Source organism: Oncorhynchus masou, chromosome 29, assembly GCF_036934945.1.
Source record: "Oncorhynchus masou masou isolate Uvic2021 chromosome 29, UVic_Omas_1.1, whole genome shotgun sequence".
Taxonomy (NCBI): domain Eukaryota; kingdom Metazoa; phylum Chordata; class Actinopteri; order Salmoniformes; family Salmonidae; genus Oncorhynchus; species Oncorhynchus masou.
In genome coordinates, this window is record NC_088240.1 from 56,712,658 (window position 1) to 56,732,654 (window position 19,997).

At 42.8% G+C, this 19,997-nt stretch overlaps 2 protein-coding genes and 1 non-coding gene across 3 annotated transcripts; 1 reads left to right on the plus strand and 2 right to left on the minus strand.

The window, feature by feature from the left end:
• Positions 1-220: 220 nt before the first annotated feature.
• Positions 221-12,072, minus strand: LOC135520060 (lysophospholipid acyltransferase 5-like). Its single transcript, XM_064945378.1, has 13 exons — positions 11,922-12,072; positions 9,206-9,313; positions 7,648-7,754; positions 7,179-7,272; positions 6,805-6,842; positions 5,841-6,019; positions 5,627-5,735; positions 5,406-5,492; positions 4,962-5,128; positions 4,509-4,656; positions 3,695-3,850; positions 3,314-3,445; positions 221-2,022 (listed from the first exon to the last, which is right to left on the minus strand). Exons 1-12 carry the CDS (start codon positions 12,004-12,006, stop codon positions 3,326-3,328), a joined length of 1,398 nt encoding a protein of 465 aa, XP_064801450.1. The 5' UTR covers positions 12,007-12,072; the 3' UTR covers positions 221-2,022; positions 3,314-3,325.
• A 2,089-nt stretch (positions 12,073-14,161) lies between these two features.
• Positions 14,162-14,217, minus strand: LOC135521429 (U7 small nuclear RNA). The gene has a single exon (XR_010452565.1). It is a non-coding gene; the product is annotated as a U7 small nuclear RNA (small nuclear RNA).
• Positions 14,218-14,858: 641 nt separating this feature from the next.
• On the plus strand, positions 14,859-19,536 carry LOC135520061 (triosephosphate isomerase B-like). The gene is made up of 7 exons (XM_064945379.1): positions 14,859-15,044; positions 16,910-17,033; positions 17,201-17,285; positions 17,574-17,706; positions 18,277-18,362; positions 18,570-18,657; positions 18,865-19,536. Exons 1-7 carry the CDS (start codon positions 14,936-14,938, stop codon positions 18,981-18,983), a joined length of 744 nt encoding a protein of 247 aa, XP_064801451.1. The 5' UTR covers positions 14,859-14,935; the 3' UTR covers positions 18,984-19,536.
• The last annotated feature ends 461 nt before the right edge of the window (positions 19,537-19,997 follow it).

Here is a 19,997-nt window from a genome sequence, read left to right on the forward strand (position 1 = left end):
GACCATGTGTGTTCTCTTGATAAGTGTGTAAATTGGACCGTTTTCCAGTCCTAAGCACTCAACATGTAACGAGTACTTTTGGGTGTCAGAGAAAACATATGGAGTAAAAAAAATACATTATTTTCTTTAGGAGTGTAATGAAGTAAAAGTTGTCAAACATAAATAGTAAAGCGAAGTACATTTTAAGTATATTTTTACACCACTGACACACACACACCTCTTTGGTTTTTAAAATCCAGCATTTTAATGAACATTACAAAAAATGTATTTAAAATTATTTTTTCCCCCCCATTTCTCTTTTCCTTTGTACATTTGGTAGCAATAAGGCAAAAAAGTAGTCTCTGAAATAACAATTAATTCACATCAATTAATTATTACCACAAGTATAAATATTATTAAAATGTGGGTTGTTGCTACAGTGAGTCACTGCTCTCCCAATGTGTCTCTGCATTGGAAAAGGATAGTGGTAGATGTAGGAACAGAGTATCTGACAGGTCAAACATTCTAGATCTGACCTTACGTCAGTGGTTAGGGCAAAGTTTTACCAAGTCCTAAAAAAGATCGAGGAAGGTGCTAGATCTCACTGGAGACCACTTGTGATGCTGCCGACATTGGTATGGTGATGTCACTCAATGTAAAAGTGGTGGTTTTGGTTACCTGTTGTTTAAGTTGGGAGTTTGTTTTCCAGTTTGTTCAGAGACAGCCGGAAGGGTGTGGGGTGGCAATGGAGTGAGAGGACAACGGCAGACAAAGAGGAGGATGAAAAGGGTCATGAGGAGAGGGAGATGGGGGAAGAGTAGAGCATTGAAATCCCTTCATGGAATCTTATCCAAAGCTACAAAATGGTTGATCGTAAAACCCTCGTAAAATAGCTATAAAATCCAGTCTCGTCACAAAATAAAGGAAATAAAATCTGAATTGAAACCAGAATAAATGTAAAAACAGTTGATAATACAAGGCCATTTTTGAGTCACGTGTTAGTGTGTACAGTGCTTCTTGTGAGTGAGTGTTGGCCAATGAAAACACTCCTCCCCCAAAATATATAATTCCCATCAGAGCAGCAATCCTTGGTTTTTTGTTCTCTCAACAAAATGAATGTTTACATTAAATCTGAAAGTGCCAAAAACATTTCTGTTGTACCTGAACCATAGAGCCTGCACAGACATGGCTATATACACACACGGAGTAGAGAAAACATTAAGAACACCTGCTCTTTCCATGACAGACTCACAAGGTGAATCATGCAAAAGCGAAGATCCCTTATTTATGTCACTTGTTAAATTCACTTCAATCAGTGTAGATTAAGGGGAGGGAATAGGACAAATAAGGATTTTTAAGCCATGGATTGTGTGTGTGTGCCAATTCAGACGGTGAATATAGACAATATTTAAGTGCCTTTGAACGGGGTATGGTAGAAGGTGCCAGGTGCACCGGTTTTTGTCAAGAACTGAAACACTGCTGGGTTTTTCACGCTCAACAGTTTCTATGTGTATAAAGAATGGTCCACCACCCAAAAGGACATCCAGTCAACTTGACACAACTGTGGGAAGCATTGGAGTCAACATGGGCCAGCATCCCTGTGGAACGCTTTCGACACCTTGTAGAGTCCATGCCCGACGAATTGAGGCTGGGGGGGGGGTGCAACTCAATATTAGGATGTTTTGTATACACCGTGTATATGGACTTGAGGGAAGGGTTGAAACAGGAAGAGAGATCATAAAAACAGAGCTGCCTACGGATCCAGAGCCTGTGAGTGGCGAGTGCAATATACTGTGTATAAGACTTCAGTCTCTCAAGTTCTAAAAACCAAGAAAACACCCGATTGGCTCAATGGTTATTTCCTGTACCTTTATCTCCCTGGTCCCCCAAAAAACGTGCGTCCCATCCACAACACTAAAATAAATAGAAAGAAAAATGTGTACACAAATAATATTAAAGGCTTTAAAATATTTTCTGATCCGCTCCTAGTTAAAAGTCACAGTTCCCTTCAGTCACATCCTGGGTGGAGATTCAGCCAGAGACCTGAGAGAAAGAGAGCGTGATTAGTTGAGGTGATTTTTTTCCCCCTTACAAAAAGTGCTTAGAGCATGTGATGGATAAGCACTATATAAATCCAATCCATCATCATAAAAATTATTATCATATATCCACAAGTAACATAAGTGACAGTGACATTTCTGTTTGTCTATTCATAAAGATGTTGTGAAGATCCCTCTACATGCATGAGGAGAAATGTAGAAGCCGAAATCTCAAACAAAAACGGGGAAAAATTGGCAGCATTTGTTTTGGATCAAAATCTTTCCCATTCATTTTAGATCTGCATAATTTTTAATTCATACCATTTATGGAGGTATGAAAACATCTGTCAAAAGTCATTTTGGGGGTAAACTGTGCCTTTAAGTTGAATTAATTATCTGGAAACTATCTTTTGCCAATATGGACTAATGAATAACTGAAACAGAGAATGTGTTTACAGGGCATTAAGTCTAAACTAGGACAGTAATGGTATAACAGCCAATTATGAATAATAATTGTTTTAATACATTGCTTTTAGGTCTTTCAACTTCATTTTCAAGTAGATATAGTTTACCCAATAGCATTTTTTCATTTTTACATGACGAGGGTAAAGTTGGTAATGTCTCAACGAGGGCAGCAATCATTTTACGGGCAGTACAGCACTGTTGGGAGGGGAAGCTTCATTTCCTAAAGTTCCAAGTGGTCAAAAATCATACATTTCTGAGACGTAGGTGTCACCAAAGCTGTGTTGTAAACATTAGGTATGTCGTAGATCATTTTCAAAGAAACATTATGATACATTACAAGCTCGGTTTTTGTCTCTCAGTAAAACGGGCCAATGTTTTTTTTTAGGGTTAGTTCACCCAAATGACAAACACATTGGTTTCCTTACCCTGTAAGTCGTCTATGGACAAGGTATGACAGCAATCAATGCTTACGTTTTGTTTACCTAGCCACCGTTTCAAACGCTTTTAATCTACAAGTAACTTACAGTTTTTGATACGTAGAAGTGGACATTTAGTGCCAAGAAAATGATAACACAGCTACCATTGACTTGCATTTGTGCCACAAATGCTAAAACGTTAGCATTTGAAACAGCAGCCAGGTAAACAAATCCAAAGCATGGATTTCTGTTATACCTTGTCCATAGACAGTTTACAGGGTAAGGAAGCCAATATACAATTTTTTAAGATGGGTGAACTATCCCTTTAAATTATTATCCAAAATTCCATAATCCCCACAGCCTTACTGTAAACACAGAAGAGTCTGGGAGAACTATACAGAAGCTTGCATTTACCTAACGTAGTTCCTAGTCCTCCTTTTTCTCGCTCCGTTCTTTTCTAGGTACCAGCACCTTGCGGAGATACGGGATGCCTAGATACAACGTGAAGAAGAATATGTGGCCGCAGAAATAAATGGACGAATACACCTGCAAAACAGAAAGATGACAATCAGAGCACATTAAATCCTCATCCAGACATTCGTTTCCCCAACCCAAGTCAAAAGCTTAAACGCATGCCAGAAAACTGCACTTTACTCATCACACAATAATCCATGATCTGAGTTCTAACATGTTTGTGGTATTACAAACTGCCAGCTACCTTTAGCTACTTCAAGTAAAAATGTGTTGCAATATGCTTATGACAACATTCCGAAGGCTTTCTAAGCCGTTTATTACCCTGAGCCACTTGTCGTAGGTGAAGAGACAGAAGGGCACCAAAGGATAGCCCATGAAGAGCCAGTGGATGAACTGCTGGACCAGGTAGATGAGGGGGTAGAGTGAACTGTTGGCCAGGCGGGTCAGCAGGGGACTGTCCCTCACCAGCGCTTGGGCCTGAAACAAACAGGGATACGCGTACAGTATAAAAGGTATAGTTATGGACACGGGCGCACACAGTAATGTAGTAACGCTTAAAGGGCAGAGTTTGAGAATCCTCCAATAGCTTAAATGGAGATCTTGAACCCTTAGTTGTTGACCCGCTTGAGGATAAATTAGCACTGACAGGTTGTCTCCTCTTGACGAGGTTTAAAATGCACAGCTCCAGAGAATGGAAAACATCACAAAGAGAGATGAAGCCATTGCACACTGTTTATATGCTCCCAATATTTGACGCAACTATGTTTTGACTACTGAGGGCCAGGTTACCCTCACAAAATAGGTTTATGAACCTTACCAGCTTAAAAAAAAATAAAAAATACATATGGTACATTCCCACCATGGTCAAGACATTGCCGTGTACAACTTTGAAAGCATCCAAAAATAAGCGAGGCGGCTTTTTCCTGTCTCCTCAGGATTCGCTCTCTGGTGCTTGTTTCCATAGAAATAAAATTACTAGAACAGCCATCACCAATCACAGCACAGTGGCTTGATTGGGAGACAAGCAGCCATATTGAGTGTACCCATAGGAGTAAAGCAGGAATTAAAAGCAGGAAGTTCAGTATTCAAGTAGTGCTTTATAAAAATTCTATTAAATTCCATTATTTACTCATACCTGTCTCTCCACATTTACGATGATAAACTCCATGGAGAAGCAGAGGAGGTATCCGGAGTGCGTGCCATGCCAGATGGCCAGGAACGCAAGCGCGGTCACCTGAGACAGGAGCTTATTGCCCAGGAACTTCAACCGCTTAAACACATGCCTGGAGGAGTGTTACAAACCACAAAATATTGTTAGATATACCAGTATATATTTTTATCAATTAAACCTGTATTTATACAGCTTAAATCTATTTTGCAAGAGACATTTAGCACTTTGTCAGACACTAACCTAGCCATACAGTTTTAAAATCAGACTCTAAGGTCCCTGCTATCCAAGATCCCTGGGACGTCCTTACCCAATTAAGGTGGCATTTAAAATGGTTAAGGTAAGGGTAGGGATGCCCCAAGGATCCCAAAAAGCACTAACCTGGCCATAAATAGTTACGAGTTTTAGTCAGGCACTAACCTGGCCACCCAGGCGTTGGTGTTAATGTTGAAGGAGGCGATGGTGCCCGTGAAAAGGGGTGTGGTCTCAAATGTCCACACCTTCATATTTGCGCAGGCGTCCCATTGGTACTCGCCATTCTGACCCAGGCCATTATAGCCAAGCCCAGAGAGTATACAGACACCCTCCTGAGTCACAAATCACAGACATTCCTTTTACAAACACTTGAATAACTTCTTCCTGATAAATCTAAATACATGGTATCGGTGATATACTGGGCTCCCAGACCAGTTTCTTCTCCCTTGATCTGACGTAGGTGTGTCCCAGCGAAACTAATCTGTGTGTGAATGACAGGTATGTGGAGACAGGTGTGTCTGTAAAAGGTGTTGTTATTGTGAAGCGGGAGCAGCCTGGAAAGGAGATGTTTTTGCATACCAAGTGCTGCTACATTGCGCTACTACTCACCGCTATGACCCAGCAGCTGACATATTTGTACAGGATGACTTTGGCCCAAAGGAGGATGAAGACACAGCGGTACCAGAACGGCTGGGCCTGAAGAGACACGTTCGCATTTGACTTTGGACGGTTACATTTGTCAAACAGAACAACGTAAGGAAATGTGGCTTTGGCTTCAATCAGTGATGTTAAGTGTCAGGAATACTGGTGCAAAAGCAAGGCTTTCTTACGTCATACTCGTCTGTTAGGTAATAGCTATCTGGGTAGTGGGGACTGAATATTGCGTAGATCACCAGGCAGAGGAGGCCAAGGGAGAATCGCTTCATAGCAGGTATAACACTGAGAGAAAGAAAAAGATTGTTAAGTAAACCAATGTATCCATCTCCTTCCTCCATCCCTGCACCCCCCCATCCCACCTCCCAGTCCGCCCCATCCCACCTCTACCTGTTAGGTGGCTGTCCGGGGCAGTCGGTGAGCTCCCCTTGGACGAGCCTCTGGTAGCTGCGCAGTGTGAACTGGGGCCCCACCAGAAAGCCTCCGTAGAAGTAGGAGAAGCCGATTACCTCCAGCAGAGAGGGAACTTTGGCTAGGGCTGACCTCTTCTGCTCCTCATTCAACTTGGACTGGTGGGGTGGAGTGGGAGAGAGGAAGGAGAGTGAGGTGGAGAATAGTGGTTGGAGCCAGGGAGAAAGAAGGGGGAGGGTTAAGAGGAGATAGAGGATTTAGAGTAAAAGGGGAAAAGTTGGGTAAATGAGAAAAGGGAGAGCAGAGAAAAGGAAAGCAAAGAGGGGAAAAAGGTAGAATGAAAAGTGAAAGAGAAAAGGGGAAAGAAAGGAAATAGAGGAGAGACATTTAACAGTGCACAGTCACTGGCTGAGCTCGCTGCATATCCAGTTACCCGGGGTTCTTGTTGAAAGCGGCCCATGGTTTGACCGCAAATTCAATTGAACCAAATAGGTCTACTTAACAGGCATTTAACTAGGGGGCATAAAACTGCTGGTTTTCCAAGTGCAAACCCGTGTGCCTGCCTTTTGGGGCCTTTTTGACTAGACAAAACAAGATACACAGCACAGTAACTAGACTAAGGGTGCGTCCTAAATCGCACCCTATTCCCTACACGGCGCTCTACTTTCGTCCAGAGCCCTATAAGTTGTGCCATTTAGGAGCACCCCTACACACAGAAAAGGTGAGAAGCAACTGTGCAGAGTAACATTTGTAATGATGACCACTAGACACTTGCCTGTTTGTAAATGGATAACTTCCTCAATGCAAACACACACACACACACACACTTGGAAGAGGTTGAAGCACAAACAGACAAGTACACTGAGGGCAAAATAAATAAAAACAATTCCACACAGAATTGACCAATAATCAAACGCCGATAGAGAGAGATCAATCAACTCACTGGTTCCTGGCCACCGTCATAGTAATCAAACGACAAACCTGAAATCAAAGAGAACGCAAATTGGCATCAGTCACCATGTTATGAAAGCTCCTAGGATTGCCATGAACATCGGAATGAATACATTGACTGTAGATGTTCCTCAGCTGCACCCATGTAAAACCATGATGGATCTTAGTAGGTTTTTTAGTATACTGCACTATGCAAAATCGCCGAGGCCAATGAACAACTACGACAACGCAAGTCGTCGCTAAGAAAATAAAAGGAAAATCGGACAAATAATCACGCAGCAACGGGTGTCACACAAAATAAGTGGGAAACAAAGAGGGGTTGTACAGAGCAGCGGAGAGAGGGTGTTTGTGATGAGGTGAACATACCGATAAGTTTGAGTGCAAGGACACATTGGGGCATGGTCCACTTGATATCATATTCTTCTGTAGCGGTGTAGTAGTAGCCTGACAGCAGATATGCCTACAGAGAGAGGAGGGGATAAAGAAAGAAGACATGCTTGATCGACACACAAAACAATGATTACAGTCACACTTTTTTTTTTAAAGGAGGGAGGGCAAGCGAGAGCATTACGTCATACAGTGGCAGTATTCTACGGCGCTTCAGTACTCCAGTGAAAGAGAAAAAAAGGACAGTGGAAGAGGACATCGTAACATGAACAGCAGAAATGACACACACATGGACAGTGCAGCTCTTCAACCACCGTAGCAAGGGAGCGGCAACGAGCGAGAGATGCTTCCTCTATCACCTGACTCCCGCATCACAACAGAACACAAGGGGAGATTGAGAGAAAAGGAGAAAAAAAAAGTGTGAGAAAGATTGAGGGAGAAATCTCACCATTTGAAACATAAAGCTGGCCAGGACGGTTGTTATCGTCCTTCCCATAAGCCTCATCATCAGGAACTGGACAAGGACGCATAATGCAGAGTGATAGAGCTGGGTTCCTGAAGGAGACAGAAAGATGGAATGATAGAGGGACAGAGGGAGGAAGGGAAAGGGGCCAGAGAGATGGATGTTAGCGCAGAGAGAAGAAACAGAGGAAGAAAGAGTGCAAATCTTGCAAATTGAAGATGGGCAGGTCAACACAGTTTATCAAGTGAAGAAGATTTTTTTTTTTAAAGATAGATTCCACAAAGACAGAGAAAGTGCAACAGACCTGCTGTAAAATCCAAATGCAGCAGAAAACAAGGGGGAAAAAGGTTGCGTTATTAATCCCGTACTATCATGTAAACCTCAAACCATCCATCCCTCTCTAAGACTCCCTCAGTCTGTCAAACTCTCTTTACATCTTCACAATTACTCATGACTTGGTGGTTACCGCTTAGGCTAGCTATAGCATACAAATTGAATGATTGACAATCCTGGACTAGCTCAAGGTCTAACATACACCCACGGGTGTTTTGAGAAAAATACTTTAAAAAAGTAATAATTTTGGGGTGGGGAATGAGCTCAACCAAATCAAAACTGGGTAGAAATGATAAAGGAACTAGGTTTATAGTCTTCACTTTGTCCAGCTTTCTATCAATCAGTGACACGAAAGCTAGAAAGTCGGGGAGCGTCGCAAAATCCTAAAACGATGGCTTGAGGACTGTATTTTGGTAATTTAGACAGTGAGGAAACAATTTTGTGTGCAGCCCTCCGGACCTCGGTGAAGACCGACTCAGGCCCGCGGGTCGAAACGAGTTTGACATCCCTGAGCTAGTCAGATCCCGCCCATAAGATGCTGTCCTGTTCTAGGCCGATCCCTTGCAGCGTTAAACACTAGGGTGGTTTCTTAGTACGGCACGGAAGCCCCTGAAGCAATAATCAAAAGCTGCAAACACCAAAATATTTAATTTCAAACAAAGAGAGCATTTCTGGATTTCTGGAAAACCAGGGAATTTATTGAAAGTTTCCAGAATTTTGCAACCCGACTCCCACCGCAACAAAGTAATGGCGAGGCAAACACGGTTTTCAGAAATGAGCCACTTTACCCAAACACTTCCAATCTCCTCCACTCCCCAATCCACCCCCCACCCTCTGGAGTTAATAGGTCCCCATCCCAACTCTAACATGACCGCCATAAGGAAATCATTACCCATTCCCCCAACACTCATTCCCCAGCCACTTTTCTACAGGGTCAACAACCCACCTGCTCGCTCACCTCTCCTTCACCTGAAGTTGGGATGTTCCAATATTGTTATAAGCCATTGACACTATTTACTTAATGTAGCACTGCTCAGAAATAGGCTCCTGGTCATAGCAAACTTCTCAATCCTTTTAACGTATTACAAATGTATAGGCATGAGCCAAAATACCTACCAAGTTCCTCCTTCATTTCCTCTCTCCCTCCCCCACACCACTTCCCCACCTCCCTCCTTCTTTATTTGCCTCCCTCCGTCCCCTCGCATCTCACCAAAGTTGAATGCCGCCAGAGACAGTCCGGAGATGGCGTGGTATAGGTGAATGACAGTGGGTGGCTGGTGGAAGAAGAAGCGGCGATACAGCAGGGCACAGGGGTACCCTGAAGGAACGACAAAAAGGAGGAGACCGTTAACATGTGCAATCAACACGAGTGAATCATTCTAGACAAGAGCCCTTAGTGCCGACAGCAAAATGAAGACCTTGTAGTTCAGTGCTGTAACCTCAAGATAAAAAACAGAGACGTTTATCAGTGCACACCCAGCGATGCAATTGGTCTGGGGCCCGCCGGGGCTGAGGTTCTGTACCTTAGGCAAAAATCATAACACCTACAACAAGATCTAATGAAAATCAAATCGGAAAAATGGTTTTGTACCCCGTGTCTCCCGCCCAATGTAGTCAACACATACGAGACTCTGTGCACCCACTTTTCTGACTGCTTGCACAGCCTGCGCAACTACTATGAAATTGTTGCCCACAGACCCCAATTTTTTTTGGAACATGTCAAAAATAATACTTCTGCCGTGACACACTTTGAAGATGCTGCAGACCACACTTACTTTTCCTCAACCAACAACATGAGCAGCCTAACGAACACCAAAATCAGAAATCCCCCATAGTAGAATAGTTGACCTTTTCAATTGGATTCTCACATTCCACGCGAGAAAAAAATATTTTTCTCGAGACACTTTCAAATTGTATGTACCACAGGGAGAAAAAAACCAAACATTGCCGGGCATACGATGCATTGCACCATCACAACTACACATTTGAAAGGGGTTAATGGCAACTGTTAAAAAAAGGGGATCCCAGCTTTCCATTACTACTGTATTTATTATTTCTCAACTCCTACACATTTGTTAACTGTACCATTTTCAAAGTGGAGTGGGCAGAATGGCTTAGGCGCGTTTAGCCCTCACTGTTCACGAGAGGAGATAAGGGCCAAATGTAACATGGGTCAGGTGTAACAGGTAGGCCTACACTTTAAAAATAAATGTCCTGTAACTTACCTGTAAGTTACTGTCAATTCTAAATAATCTGGTTTAACAATACTTTACTGTAAAGTTTACTGTAATACCACTAAACAAAAGTTATGTTTGGAATTTACAGTAACATACTTGTACAGTGTATACATTGTATTTTTGGGACATTCAAGTCATCAATATGATGCTAACTAGCAACAAGATCATGTTTAGAGTTTGCGATGTAGCTAATTCTTAACCAAATGGGGTAAATGCAGATGGGCAATCCCATTCTTCAGCCCATTTATTAGCCAACATACTGCATCAGTTGGGCTATAGCCTAACGCTTTTAGCTTAATAGCGCACCTGCCAGATCATGATAATATGGACCATTATGTTTTGGGCTGGAGGGGCAAATTATATTTTAGATGGTGTTAGCATCGTTTTATTCCATTTACATGGTAGTGGAATGTCCTTTTAAAAAGGCACCAGAACTGACCTTCCCACAGTCATTTGACATTTTACTGCTAAAAATAAAAATTCCAAAAAGATTCTGGAAACACTGACCAATCGTTGATGTTTTAGTTTCCTGGACACTTCAAATTAAGTGAGAGATTCAGCTCAAAATGGTTATGCCTAAAGCAGAGTGACTTATGTTTAAATATCAAAAGTCACTCCACTGGAATGTCATTATCTGACCATGACACAGAAATCACATGCTATTTGGTTGTGAAGAAATGGGGTTATTAATTAAGAGCCTGTAGTTCTGCTGTCATGAGCTTTTGGTGCATATCGTTAAGGTTAGTGCATTATGGACCCCCCCCCAATTTAACCACTCTACACCCACCCCCACTTAGTTTTCTGGTGTGTGTGTGTGTGTGTGTGTAACTGACAAGGGTAGACATTGGCACCAGAATTAAAAGCTTGTAATCACATTTAAATTTACTTCCATAAAGCATAGAGGTGGGGAGGACTTGCAATATGATACCGTCAATGTGTCACAATCATAATGATGACTGGTAAAGGCAGCATTGTAGTTCATATAAATTCTAAACATTTACAAGATTGTCAATATGAGCCAATAGTAAGATATCTACAATTATAGGCTACAGCAAGAATAAATCATATCAGGGTCCCAGAAGCTGAAAAGCAACTGCAATTGAATTAAGGCAATGAACGTAACTGTTATACTGCACTGTTTGTTAGTCAATCCCCGCATATGTGACTTCAGTAGAAAAACATGCTCATGTGTCAGAGCAAAGTTCAGAGATGACAAGACACCCGGCTACCTGGGATAAACCAACCACTGTAAAGTAAACCCGTCCGTACTGTATGCCACAACCGCTTGTAGTAACCTCGTCTGCTATAATCGCTAGCAAGCTAACGTTAGCTAAAAACATTAAAATAATGTTTTTTCTGACAGTAAGCAGAGAAGAATGCATTGTGCGAAGTCTTGTGCCCGCTCAACCTTGCAGCCCGTCTGTCATGTCAGCTTGTCAAACACAAGGCTAGCTACGTGCATTTGGCTACTGTAATCTTTCGGCTTGCCAGCGGGTCTACTCGCTAGCTAGCCCAACGTTAGACTGGCTAGTCACTGCAGCTGAGCAAGAGACATCATTAACGTTACCAGGTTTAGCGGAGTGTGTGTGTAGTTACACTGCTTTAAAGATGTAACTCAATATTACATTACCACATGGTTATGTCAGAGCGTCTACTGAAAGCTGTCAGAGATGACGAAATTTAACTCACCGACTAAAACGGACAGAATCAGTCGAACCGCAGGTTCTGGGGAACCTAAAGATTCCGACAATTTCTCCATCAAGGGAGCCGCCATCTTTCGTGTGGGCGGAAGTGGCTCTGGTGATTCCGTAGATGTGTACCTTCGTGAGCGTTCCACTCTCTCCTTTATCTGCCCTTGTCGATTCAGCGCTCCCCCCCACCCCTTTCCCCTCCTCTTTCTTTCTTTAATGTTCATTCTTCCCCTTTGTCACCACATCGACCTTCAATCTCTTTTGCCCCCAAATTTCGCAACATCTGTTCAATCTACTCCAACCTCTCTCACTCAAGTACAATAATATGCAGCCTACTGCTGTTGTGATATAGTGCATTTTGATCTTGAATTGTTAAGAAAATCATCAAACTTTTTTTGTGGGCAAAAATACATTAGGCTGTATATACACACCATCAATACAGTAGACAATATTTGCCTCCATCCACTGCCTAATATCATATTGTATTCTGTTGTCAGTGCTGCTCTACAGTGGTGTAAAATCCCCCTCGTGTGGCGTGAGTGAGGAATTACATGTTTGCCCAGGCAAGTGCATGCACCACCAGTTTCGTGTTCCCCCAATGGTTAAAGGCCCACTCTTTAATTCGAAAAACAACAAAAACGTTATTCAGCCACTCGATTTTCTATATAGGCCTAAACTGAAGGATGGGGCTGGTCACTTAAATTCATAGATGTTGCAATGTATGGTATGGCATGACATGACATGACATGAGGTCAACAACATGACAGTTTTAACCTGATTTTGAAGCTTTACAGTGAGGCATTTATAAGTGCTATTCTTCAAGAATTTGTGGGCATTATAATTATAGATTAACACCACAGTTGTGTCAGAAGTGGGATAGGGATGACCTGTAACGGCCGCCGAAAGCACGGACGGGTGTGCTTGGGCCCTGAAAGATGGCGAAGCACAAGGACTTGCTTCCTGTTCAGTTGAGGTAGGTAACAAACGTGACCTTTCTAAAAAAACGATTACCGCTCCCCAAACCGGAGCCTTTGGAAACCTGTTTGTGCCTCGAAATCTCGCTCTGCCCCTAGAAACACTACAATATTATTAATTTAAGGATCAGAAATGGCTGTAAATATCACAAAATGGGCCTAGAATTTGGGGAAGGTAAACTGTTCAAGATTGATCAGATCATGTACAAGGTGACACAGTTTAATAGCCTGTATCGGCTTCTCTACCTGACTTCACCGCTCATCTTCTGCACTCTTCTGCACTGATGATCTGAAATGACAGGACAGATGAAAGCAACATGGTGGGGTGCATATTGCCTACAGTGGGATTTATTCACATGTACAAACAAATGAAGAGGAGGATAGAGACGATCTACTTGTTTAGTCAGCATCAGTTTTCAGTTCCAGTTTTTGTACAAAAATGAAAATAGGCCTATTGTATCAAGAGGGCAGGTGTTGGGTTGACAGTTGGTTCAAGCACCAGTCTGGACTACAAATCAGTGGTGTCAGAAGTGGGATGGCCTCCAGTTGTGGCCATCGAGAGCACATCCCAAATGTGCCGGTGTGAGGAATTTACTAGAGTAAAGCGTAAGGATGCGAACTCCGAAGAAAGAGGGCAAACTTAACACAATAATAGAAACCTCCTCAAGGTGTTCTGATCTTTTGGGTAACTAATAGCTCATGGGCTGGGTTGACATCACTGAGTGTTCAAATCTACATCAGGATTACTACCACATGATTTAATGTTTTATTTATTTAATCTTTATTGAACTAAGCAAGTCAGTTAAGAACAAATTATTATTTCAATTGACGGCCTACCCAGCCAAACCCTTCCCGTAGCAGGGCCAATTCTGTGCTGCCCTATGGGACTCCTGATCACGGCCGGTTGTGATACAGCCCGGGATCGAAACCGGTTCTTTAGTGACGCCTCGAGCACTGCAATGCAGTCCCTTAGACCCCTGCACCATTCAGGATTTTAAAACATACAGTGAGTGAGTGATTCCCAATTATAAACCTGGTGGTTCGAGCCCTGAATGTTGATTGGCTGACAGACGTATACCAGGAGTATGACAAAACATGTATATGCACTACTCTAATTACGCTGGTAACCCGTTTCGAATAACAATAAGGCACTTCGGGGGTTTGTTGTACATGGTCACCCCCTTATGCCTTACTGCGTAAATATACACTCTCCTTCAATCTGTAACAGAAGGGTCAAATGTATCGTCTATTTTCAACAGAGATCGGGGGCTTCTTCAATTGAAGATGCCTACTTGACAAATACTAAAAGAGCAAATTTTCCATAACCATTTGAAGGTCACAAGCGTTCTTGTAGGTTTAACCGTCAGTGTTTGTGCCAGAGTTAGCTCTAATCATGCGTCCAAAAAAATATTTTTAATAATTATTAAATTATTAAAAGACAAACATGTTGTAATGTTACATAAGATGGTTTGTTTTGTTGTTAAAAAAAGCAATTTTAAAGACAGATGGCCGAAGAAAATGCGAAAAGCATGCTGGGTATGCAAATTACAAGATTGAATGCTAGCCAATCAACCCGCTGAATTCTCTCAGCTTTCCTGCGTGAGAATGGGTTCATTCGATTTAGCAGGCCCCGCTCGCCGTTTGTGGGAATGGCCATTTATTTGAGATTGAGGTTCTCTGTGAGAACTGTGAGATTCTCTGTGAGGATGTTCGACATGTTTTCAATGTATTTCATCCCCATATACTGAAACATAAATATCATTTTCACGCTTAAAACAAAGATAGCCTAATTTGTAGAACATTATTTTTTTGTGTGAAATTGGAGCCTCGACTCTTTATTCTACTGAAATAAAAGGTTACCATTGTACATAAAGAAACGCTTTTCTGGGCGTGTCTCTGTAAACCAATAGAACGAACTGAGAGGTGGGGTTACGTGGCTCGTGATAATAAATAGAGTGAGTTGCTCACGAGTAGTTGCGCTTCTCCCCGAAGTAGATACATCTGTTTTAAGGCCGAGGAACGACCCCAAACTGCAAATATGTCCAGAAAATTCTTCGTCGGTGGTAACTGGAAGATGAATGGCGACAAGGCAAGCCTGGGCGAACTCATCAAAACCCTGAACTCTGCGAAGCTCGACCCCAACACCGGTGCGTGCTTTCTGTGCTTTAATGTCTGACTCGTGTAGTAGACAGTTGATCTTTGAAATTGTGTAACTTGTCGTATTGGGTTGCCTGGTGTAGCCTATTCAGTTGCGATGACAATCGCACGGCACACTTGTATTGTGAAACAACAAAGAATAAGGAAGGTAATTTTTCTGTTATCAGTGCACGAATCAATGGGTGGCAAACCCAGCTATACTCCGGTAGGTCCCTTTTTTATTGCCACTTTCACAAGAGTTTTAAATTATAGGATACCCTGACCCCAATTGTGGTCTAATTGTGGTGCGATAGCGACAATTTGTGGAACAGAAATCACCAATGCAGAATCCATATGCCTATTTTGGTACTGAAGCCCACTAAACTCCTTTTCAACCAGTGAAAGCCATTGTCAGGGGATTTCAACCAGTATTTTAAATCGAACTAGGATAGAAGAACATGACTTGTGAAGTGGGTTTTTGTCAGTAGGCGTACGTTCCGAACAGCACGTAACCACTACTGTCTGGCGCAAGCGAGGGGCGAAATGTCTGTTCTTTGATGTATTATAATGATCCATCCGATCGCGATCCCTGTTCATATAACTACCAGGAGGACCAACTGTGGTTCACTGCACCATCACGATACCTTAATGTAGAAATACATCCTACCGTCAGACACTAAATTTATGCCCAACCTACTCGTTTTATTAACCAATAAAATGATTGAGTTTTCCGCCATGAAGAGAATGGCGGAAGCAACATCTATCGTCGATTTTCAAATTGCCACAGACGCGTAAATGCAATATGCCCTGTTTGCATTTGAACACCGGTTCAAGAACAGGCTAAAGGTACCTAGTCACATTTTGTGTCCTTTTTTTGCAGGATACGCACATGGGTGTTTATTGGAGCATCAAATATAAGGACACATTATGTCCGTATAGTAGCGTACAGCCACGGACTTCACCCCACAGAAAGGGCCACCCCTTACAACTCGTCTGCACAGTACACTGACTGACGCATGCAACAGGACGCTGCATGTGCCAGCAGATGACAAACTCGCGTAGGCTTTTCCCATGTGTCTCTTTCTAGAAATGTAAAGTCAATATTCAGTCACTACTTCCCTGGGCCGTTTTATGAACCTGAGTATTTTAATTTTTTTATCCTGTGGTTGACCTTTGAACTTATAAGGTCCTGTTCGACCCCAGCAGAATGTGACTTTTGTGAGTTGAGTTCTAGTGACCTTTTGGCAGTTGAACTAGGACCTTTTTGCAGCGGGGGACTGACTGTTTGCAGGGATAAATGACCTTTGCAGAGGGAATAGTGACTGTGGAGGTTTAATATAGACTCACTTAACCCCAAGATACAGTTACGTTGCTAATGTCAGTGTATGCCTACTGTACACCACAACACTAGGGATATCCCAGTTGTACAGTGTGTACTACTGCTGCAGACTCAAATATTGGACTGTATAACCAACCCAACACTGTGGCTCAAATAGGCCTAATAATTTTGATCGGTAGGCCTTGTTGCTTTATATACTGAAGTGAATAGGTGTGGGGCACTACATGGAGTTGTCACCACTGACACTCGATATCACCAGTCACTGTGTACCCATCCTACTTAAGTTTTTCTGAAAAGATTATTGTAACATGGGCATCCATGTAAACATCAAGGGGCAAATCCTTCCACTTAGACATTTCACTTCGTCTCACACGTTGACATCAATGCATGACGACTGAGGTGAGAATTTTAACTGAAGTGGAATTTAGAATTCCCCTCTAAGAATACAAACTGGTCAAGTGTAAGTCTGTCTGCTATTTAAACCCTGAGAATAGTGGTCAGTGCATGACCGTGTTGGTTCTCTCTCTGTGCTTGCAGAGGTGGTCTGCGGCGCCCCATCAATCTACCTTGAGTTCGCCAGGTCCAAGCTGGACCCTAAGATCGGAGTGGCCGCTCAGAACTGCTACAAGGTCAAGGGTGGTGCCTTCACCGGGGAGATCAGGTAATGGACATGACCTGTAACTGCACATGCCAGTGTCTTCAGGACTCTCGTGCTTTACTGAACCAAACATTGTAGGCTGACCGACTTAACAAAGTAAATCTCCTTTCACACACTACTTTTCCCCTTCTCTCGCTCTTCTTTTATGCCCCCTCTCTTTCTCTCCTCAGCCCTGCGATGATCAAGGACGTTGGCGTGCACTGGGTGATCCTTGGCCACTCTGAGAGGCGCTGGGTCTTTGGAGAGACAGATGCGGTAAATGGCTTATTTGATGGAGTGCTCTTGTTTATGAATGTGTCGTCTTGGGAGAAGTCGTCTGCCACCTCCAAAGACTATAACAAGAACAGGGCCATGACACAGTATTGGATTGTGTCTTTCAACAGTGAATTCACCTTTTTAAAATGACAGAATTTGAGGAGCAGTGACAAATCATTTGAATCTCCTTTTTATTTATTTTTTGATCAACACTCAAGGTGTTGATCAAGTAGAAGAAATGTTAGCCAATCAGACAGGTTGTTGTAATATTGTTAACTGTCCTGACAGCTTATTGGTCAGAAGTGCGCCCACGCCCTGGAGAATGGCCTGGGTGTCATTGCCTGCATTGGTGAGAAGCTGGACGAGAGGGAGGCTGGCATCACAGAGAAGGTCATCAACGCACAGACCAAGCACTTCGCAGGTATCGTTACTGAAATCACTGATTCATCATGAGTGTTACACAGGACCACAGATTCTGCTCAGGCGTACACATTATCAGTGCTGTTCTAGGATCAGTTTGCATTTTATATCTTTGAAAATGGCCCCTGACCTTTATGTAGCTGCTGTGAAACGGCTGGCTAGTGGCTTTTCAATCGGTGACGTCACTTTCTCTGAGACCTTGAAGTAGTGGTTCCCCTTGCTCTGCAAGGGCCGTGGCTTTTGTGGAGCGATGGGTAACGATGCTTCGAGGGTGACTGTTAACGTGTGCAGGAGCGTCCCTGGTTCGCGCCCAGGTCGGGGCCAGGGGACGGACGTGAAGTCTATACTGTTACATTTAAACATGTCAAGAACCATGTCAGTAATGTATAACAATCGTATAAACTGCATAGGCCTTTTGTATCTGGAAAGCAAGCAATGAATTTGCATTTACTGTATGTACAGTGTGTTACTTGGTTATATCTAGTGTGTCCATGATGGCACTTTATCCATTTTGAGTTCTCCCTTTTTATAAATGTGAATGCAGTACTGTTCATGTCAATTCTGTTTGCAGACAACATTAAGGACTGGTCCAAGGTTGTTCTGGCCTATGAGCCCGTGTGGGCCATCGGCACCGGCAAGACCGCATCCCCCGCCCAGGTACGTTTCAGAACCTGGGACCGATGGGGACGTGACTAAAAGCCTGAATCTCTTTACACTGTGTATATATTCAGTCTAGACTAGAGCAGAATGTGTTGTCCATTTGAGATTCATCACTAGATTGAAGACTGACGTCGGAACATACTGGACTTTGGAACCCATATTCACGTTTTTATTTGAATCTTTTATTTATTTTCTTTGTCTCAGGCCCAGGACGTTCATGACAAACTGAGGCAGTGGGTAAAGGCTAATGTGTCTGAGGCAGTAGCCAACTCTGTCAGGATTATCTATGGAGGTAAGACCGCTCATCTGCTTCACGTTTAAACACACTTAAGCTGTTAATGCCACGACCACCAAAGTGGGGATTAATAAGTTTTATCATTGCATAGCTGGGACATGCAGTGGTAGGTGCGTACAGTGGACTCTTTTCTCCACACCACTCTGTCCCTCTCTCTCATAAATCCATTCCTCACTCATATCTGTCTGTTCTCTCTCTTCTCAGGTTCCGTGACAGGTGGCACCTGCAAGGAGCTGGGAGGCATGAAGGATGTGGACGGTTTCCTGGTTGGCGGCGCTGCACTTAAGCCAGAGTTCGTTGACATCATCAACGCCAAGCAATAAACTCTGACATGGTCAGACCCATGTCCATATTTGAGGCCAACTCCATTCAGATGAAACGTGCACCATCATCCTCAACTCGGCACTTAGAACCCCCTTCCCTTACCCTTTTTTATTCAAGTATTTGTGACTGTCTTTACCTGTTTCTGTTTTTGGTTGAATGTCTCAAAGAAAAGGGACAGATTGACTAGCATACTATACAGCGAAAGGTGTTCGTTCCACTGAGATGGTGTTTATTTTTTTTTTTTTGTACTGGCCTCCACCACTGTTAAGGGACTGCGCTTGACAACACCATTCTGGATGGAACAACCCATGCTTTTTACTTGAAAGTTTACAAGCTTTTATGTATACAGTGTCAACTAGCAACGTCAATCAGATTCACTTGCCTTTGTACTAAAGCTGAGTCTTTGTAATTATGTTCTATGGCTTGTCCCTTCCCATAGACCACATGATCCCCTCCGGTCAGGAGAGAGGTGTCTATTTACATGTCCATGTTTGGTCATGGCCGACTGAGGGGGGGGGCCTAGGAAATGTTGTAATAAAATGTTTAAGACTAGTTGTGTCTTTTATTTTGTCTGTGGACACTGCATGATCTTGACTGCTATGAGGCTGCATTCCTACTCACGTGTAAAGCCTGTCAGACTACAGTATCTGGTGGTACTTTGGTAACATGATGCCAAACTCCTGAGCGTTCATGTAGATAATGGTGCAATTCACATGTCCACTAAGTGACACCAATATCATCAACTAAATGTGTTTCTCTTCAGCAGCATTCTTAAAGTGGAGCTGTTTAAAGGTCAAACACTATCCTATTTTCTCTAGCGGCTTCTTCTCACCTTAACTTGAACTCTGAAGCTGTCAAATTATGTAATATGCCAGGGAGATCTGTCGCAAAGTAATGTATGTAGTGTTGTAAGCTGTTAGTAGCCCATGTGCCTCACCTGACTAATTTGGTCCCTTTCCCCCTCAATTAGCCTACAGCTTGTTTTGGAGAATGCCAATAAATATTCTAAGCAC

Bases quoted from the DNA above. Each gene is read 5' to 3' on its own strand.
- LOC135520060 (XM_064945378.1), bottom strand. From the start codon at position 12,006: ATGGCGGCTCCCTTGATGGAGAAATTGTCGGAATCTTTAGGTTCCCCA. The intron at 5,493-5,626 runs GTAAGAAAGCCT...GTGTCTCTTCAG, and splicing joins ACCTAACAGACGAGTATGAC to GCCCAGCCGTTCTGGTACCG. The intron at 4,657-4,961 runs GTTAGTGCCTGA...ACACTCCTCCAG, and splicing joins ACCAACGCCTGGGTGGCCAG to GCATGTGTTTAAGCGGTTGA.
- LOC135520061 (XM_064945379.1), top strand. From the start codon at position 14,936: ATGTCCAGAAAATTCTTCGTCGGTGGTAACTGGAAGATGAATGGCGAC. The intron at 17,286-17,573 runs GTAAATGGCTTA...CTGTCCTGACAG, and splicing joins TCTTTGGAGAGACAGATGCG to CTTATTGGTCAGAAGTGCGC. The intron at 18,363-18,569 runs GTACGTTTCAGA...TCTTTGTCTCAG, and splicing joins AGACCGCATCCCCCGCCCAG to GCCCAGGACGTTCATGACAA.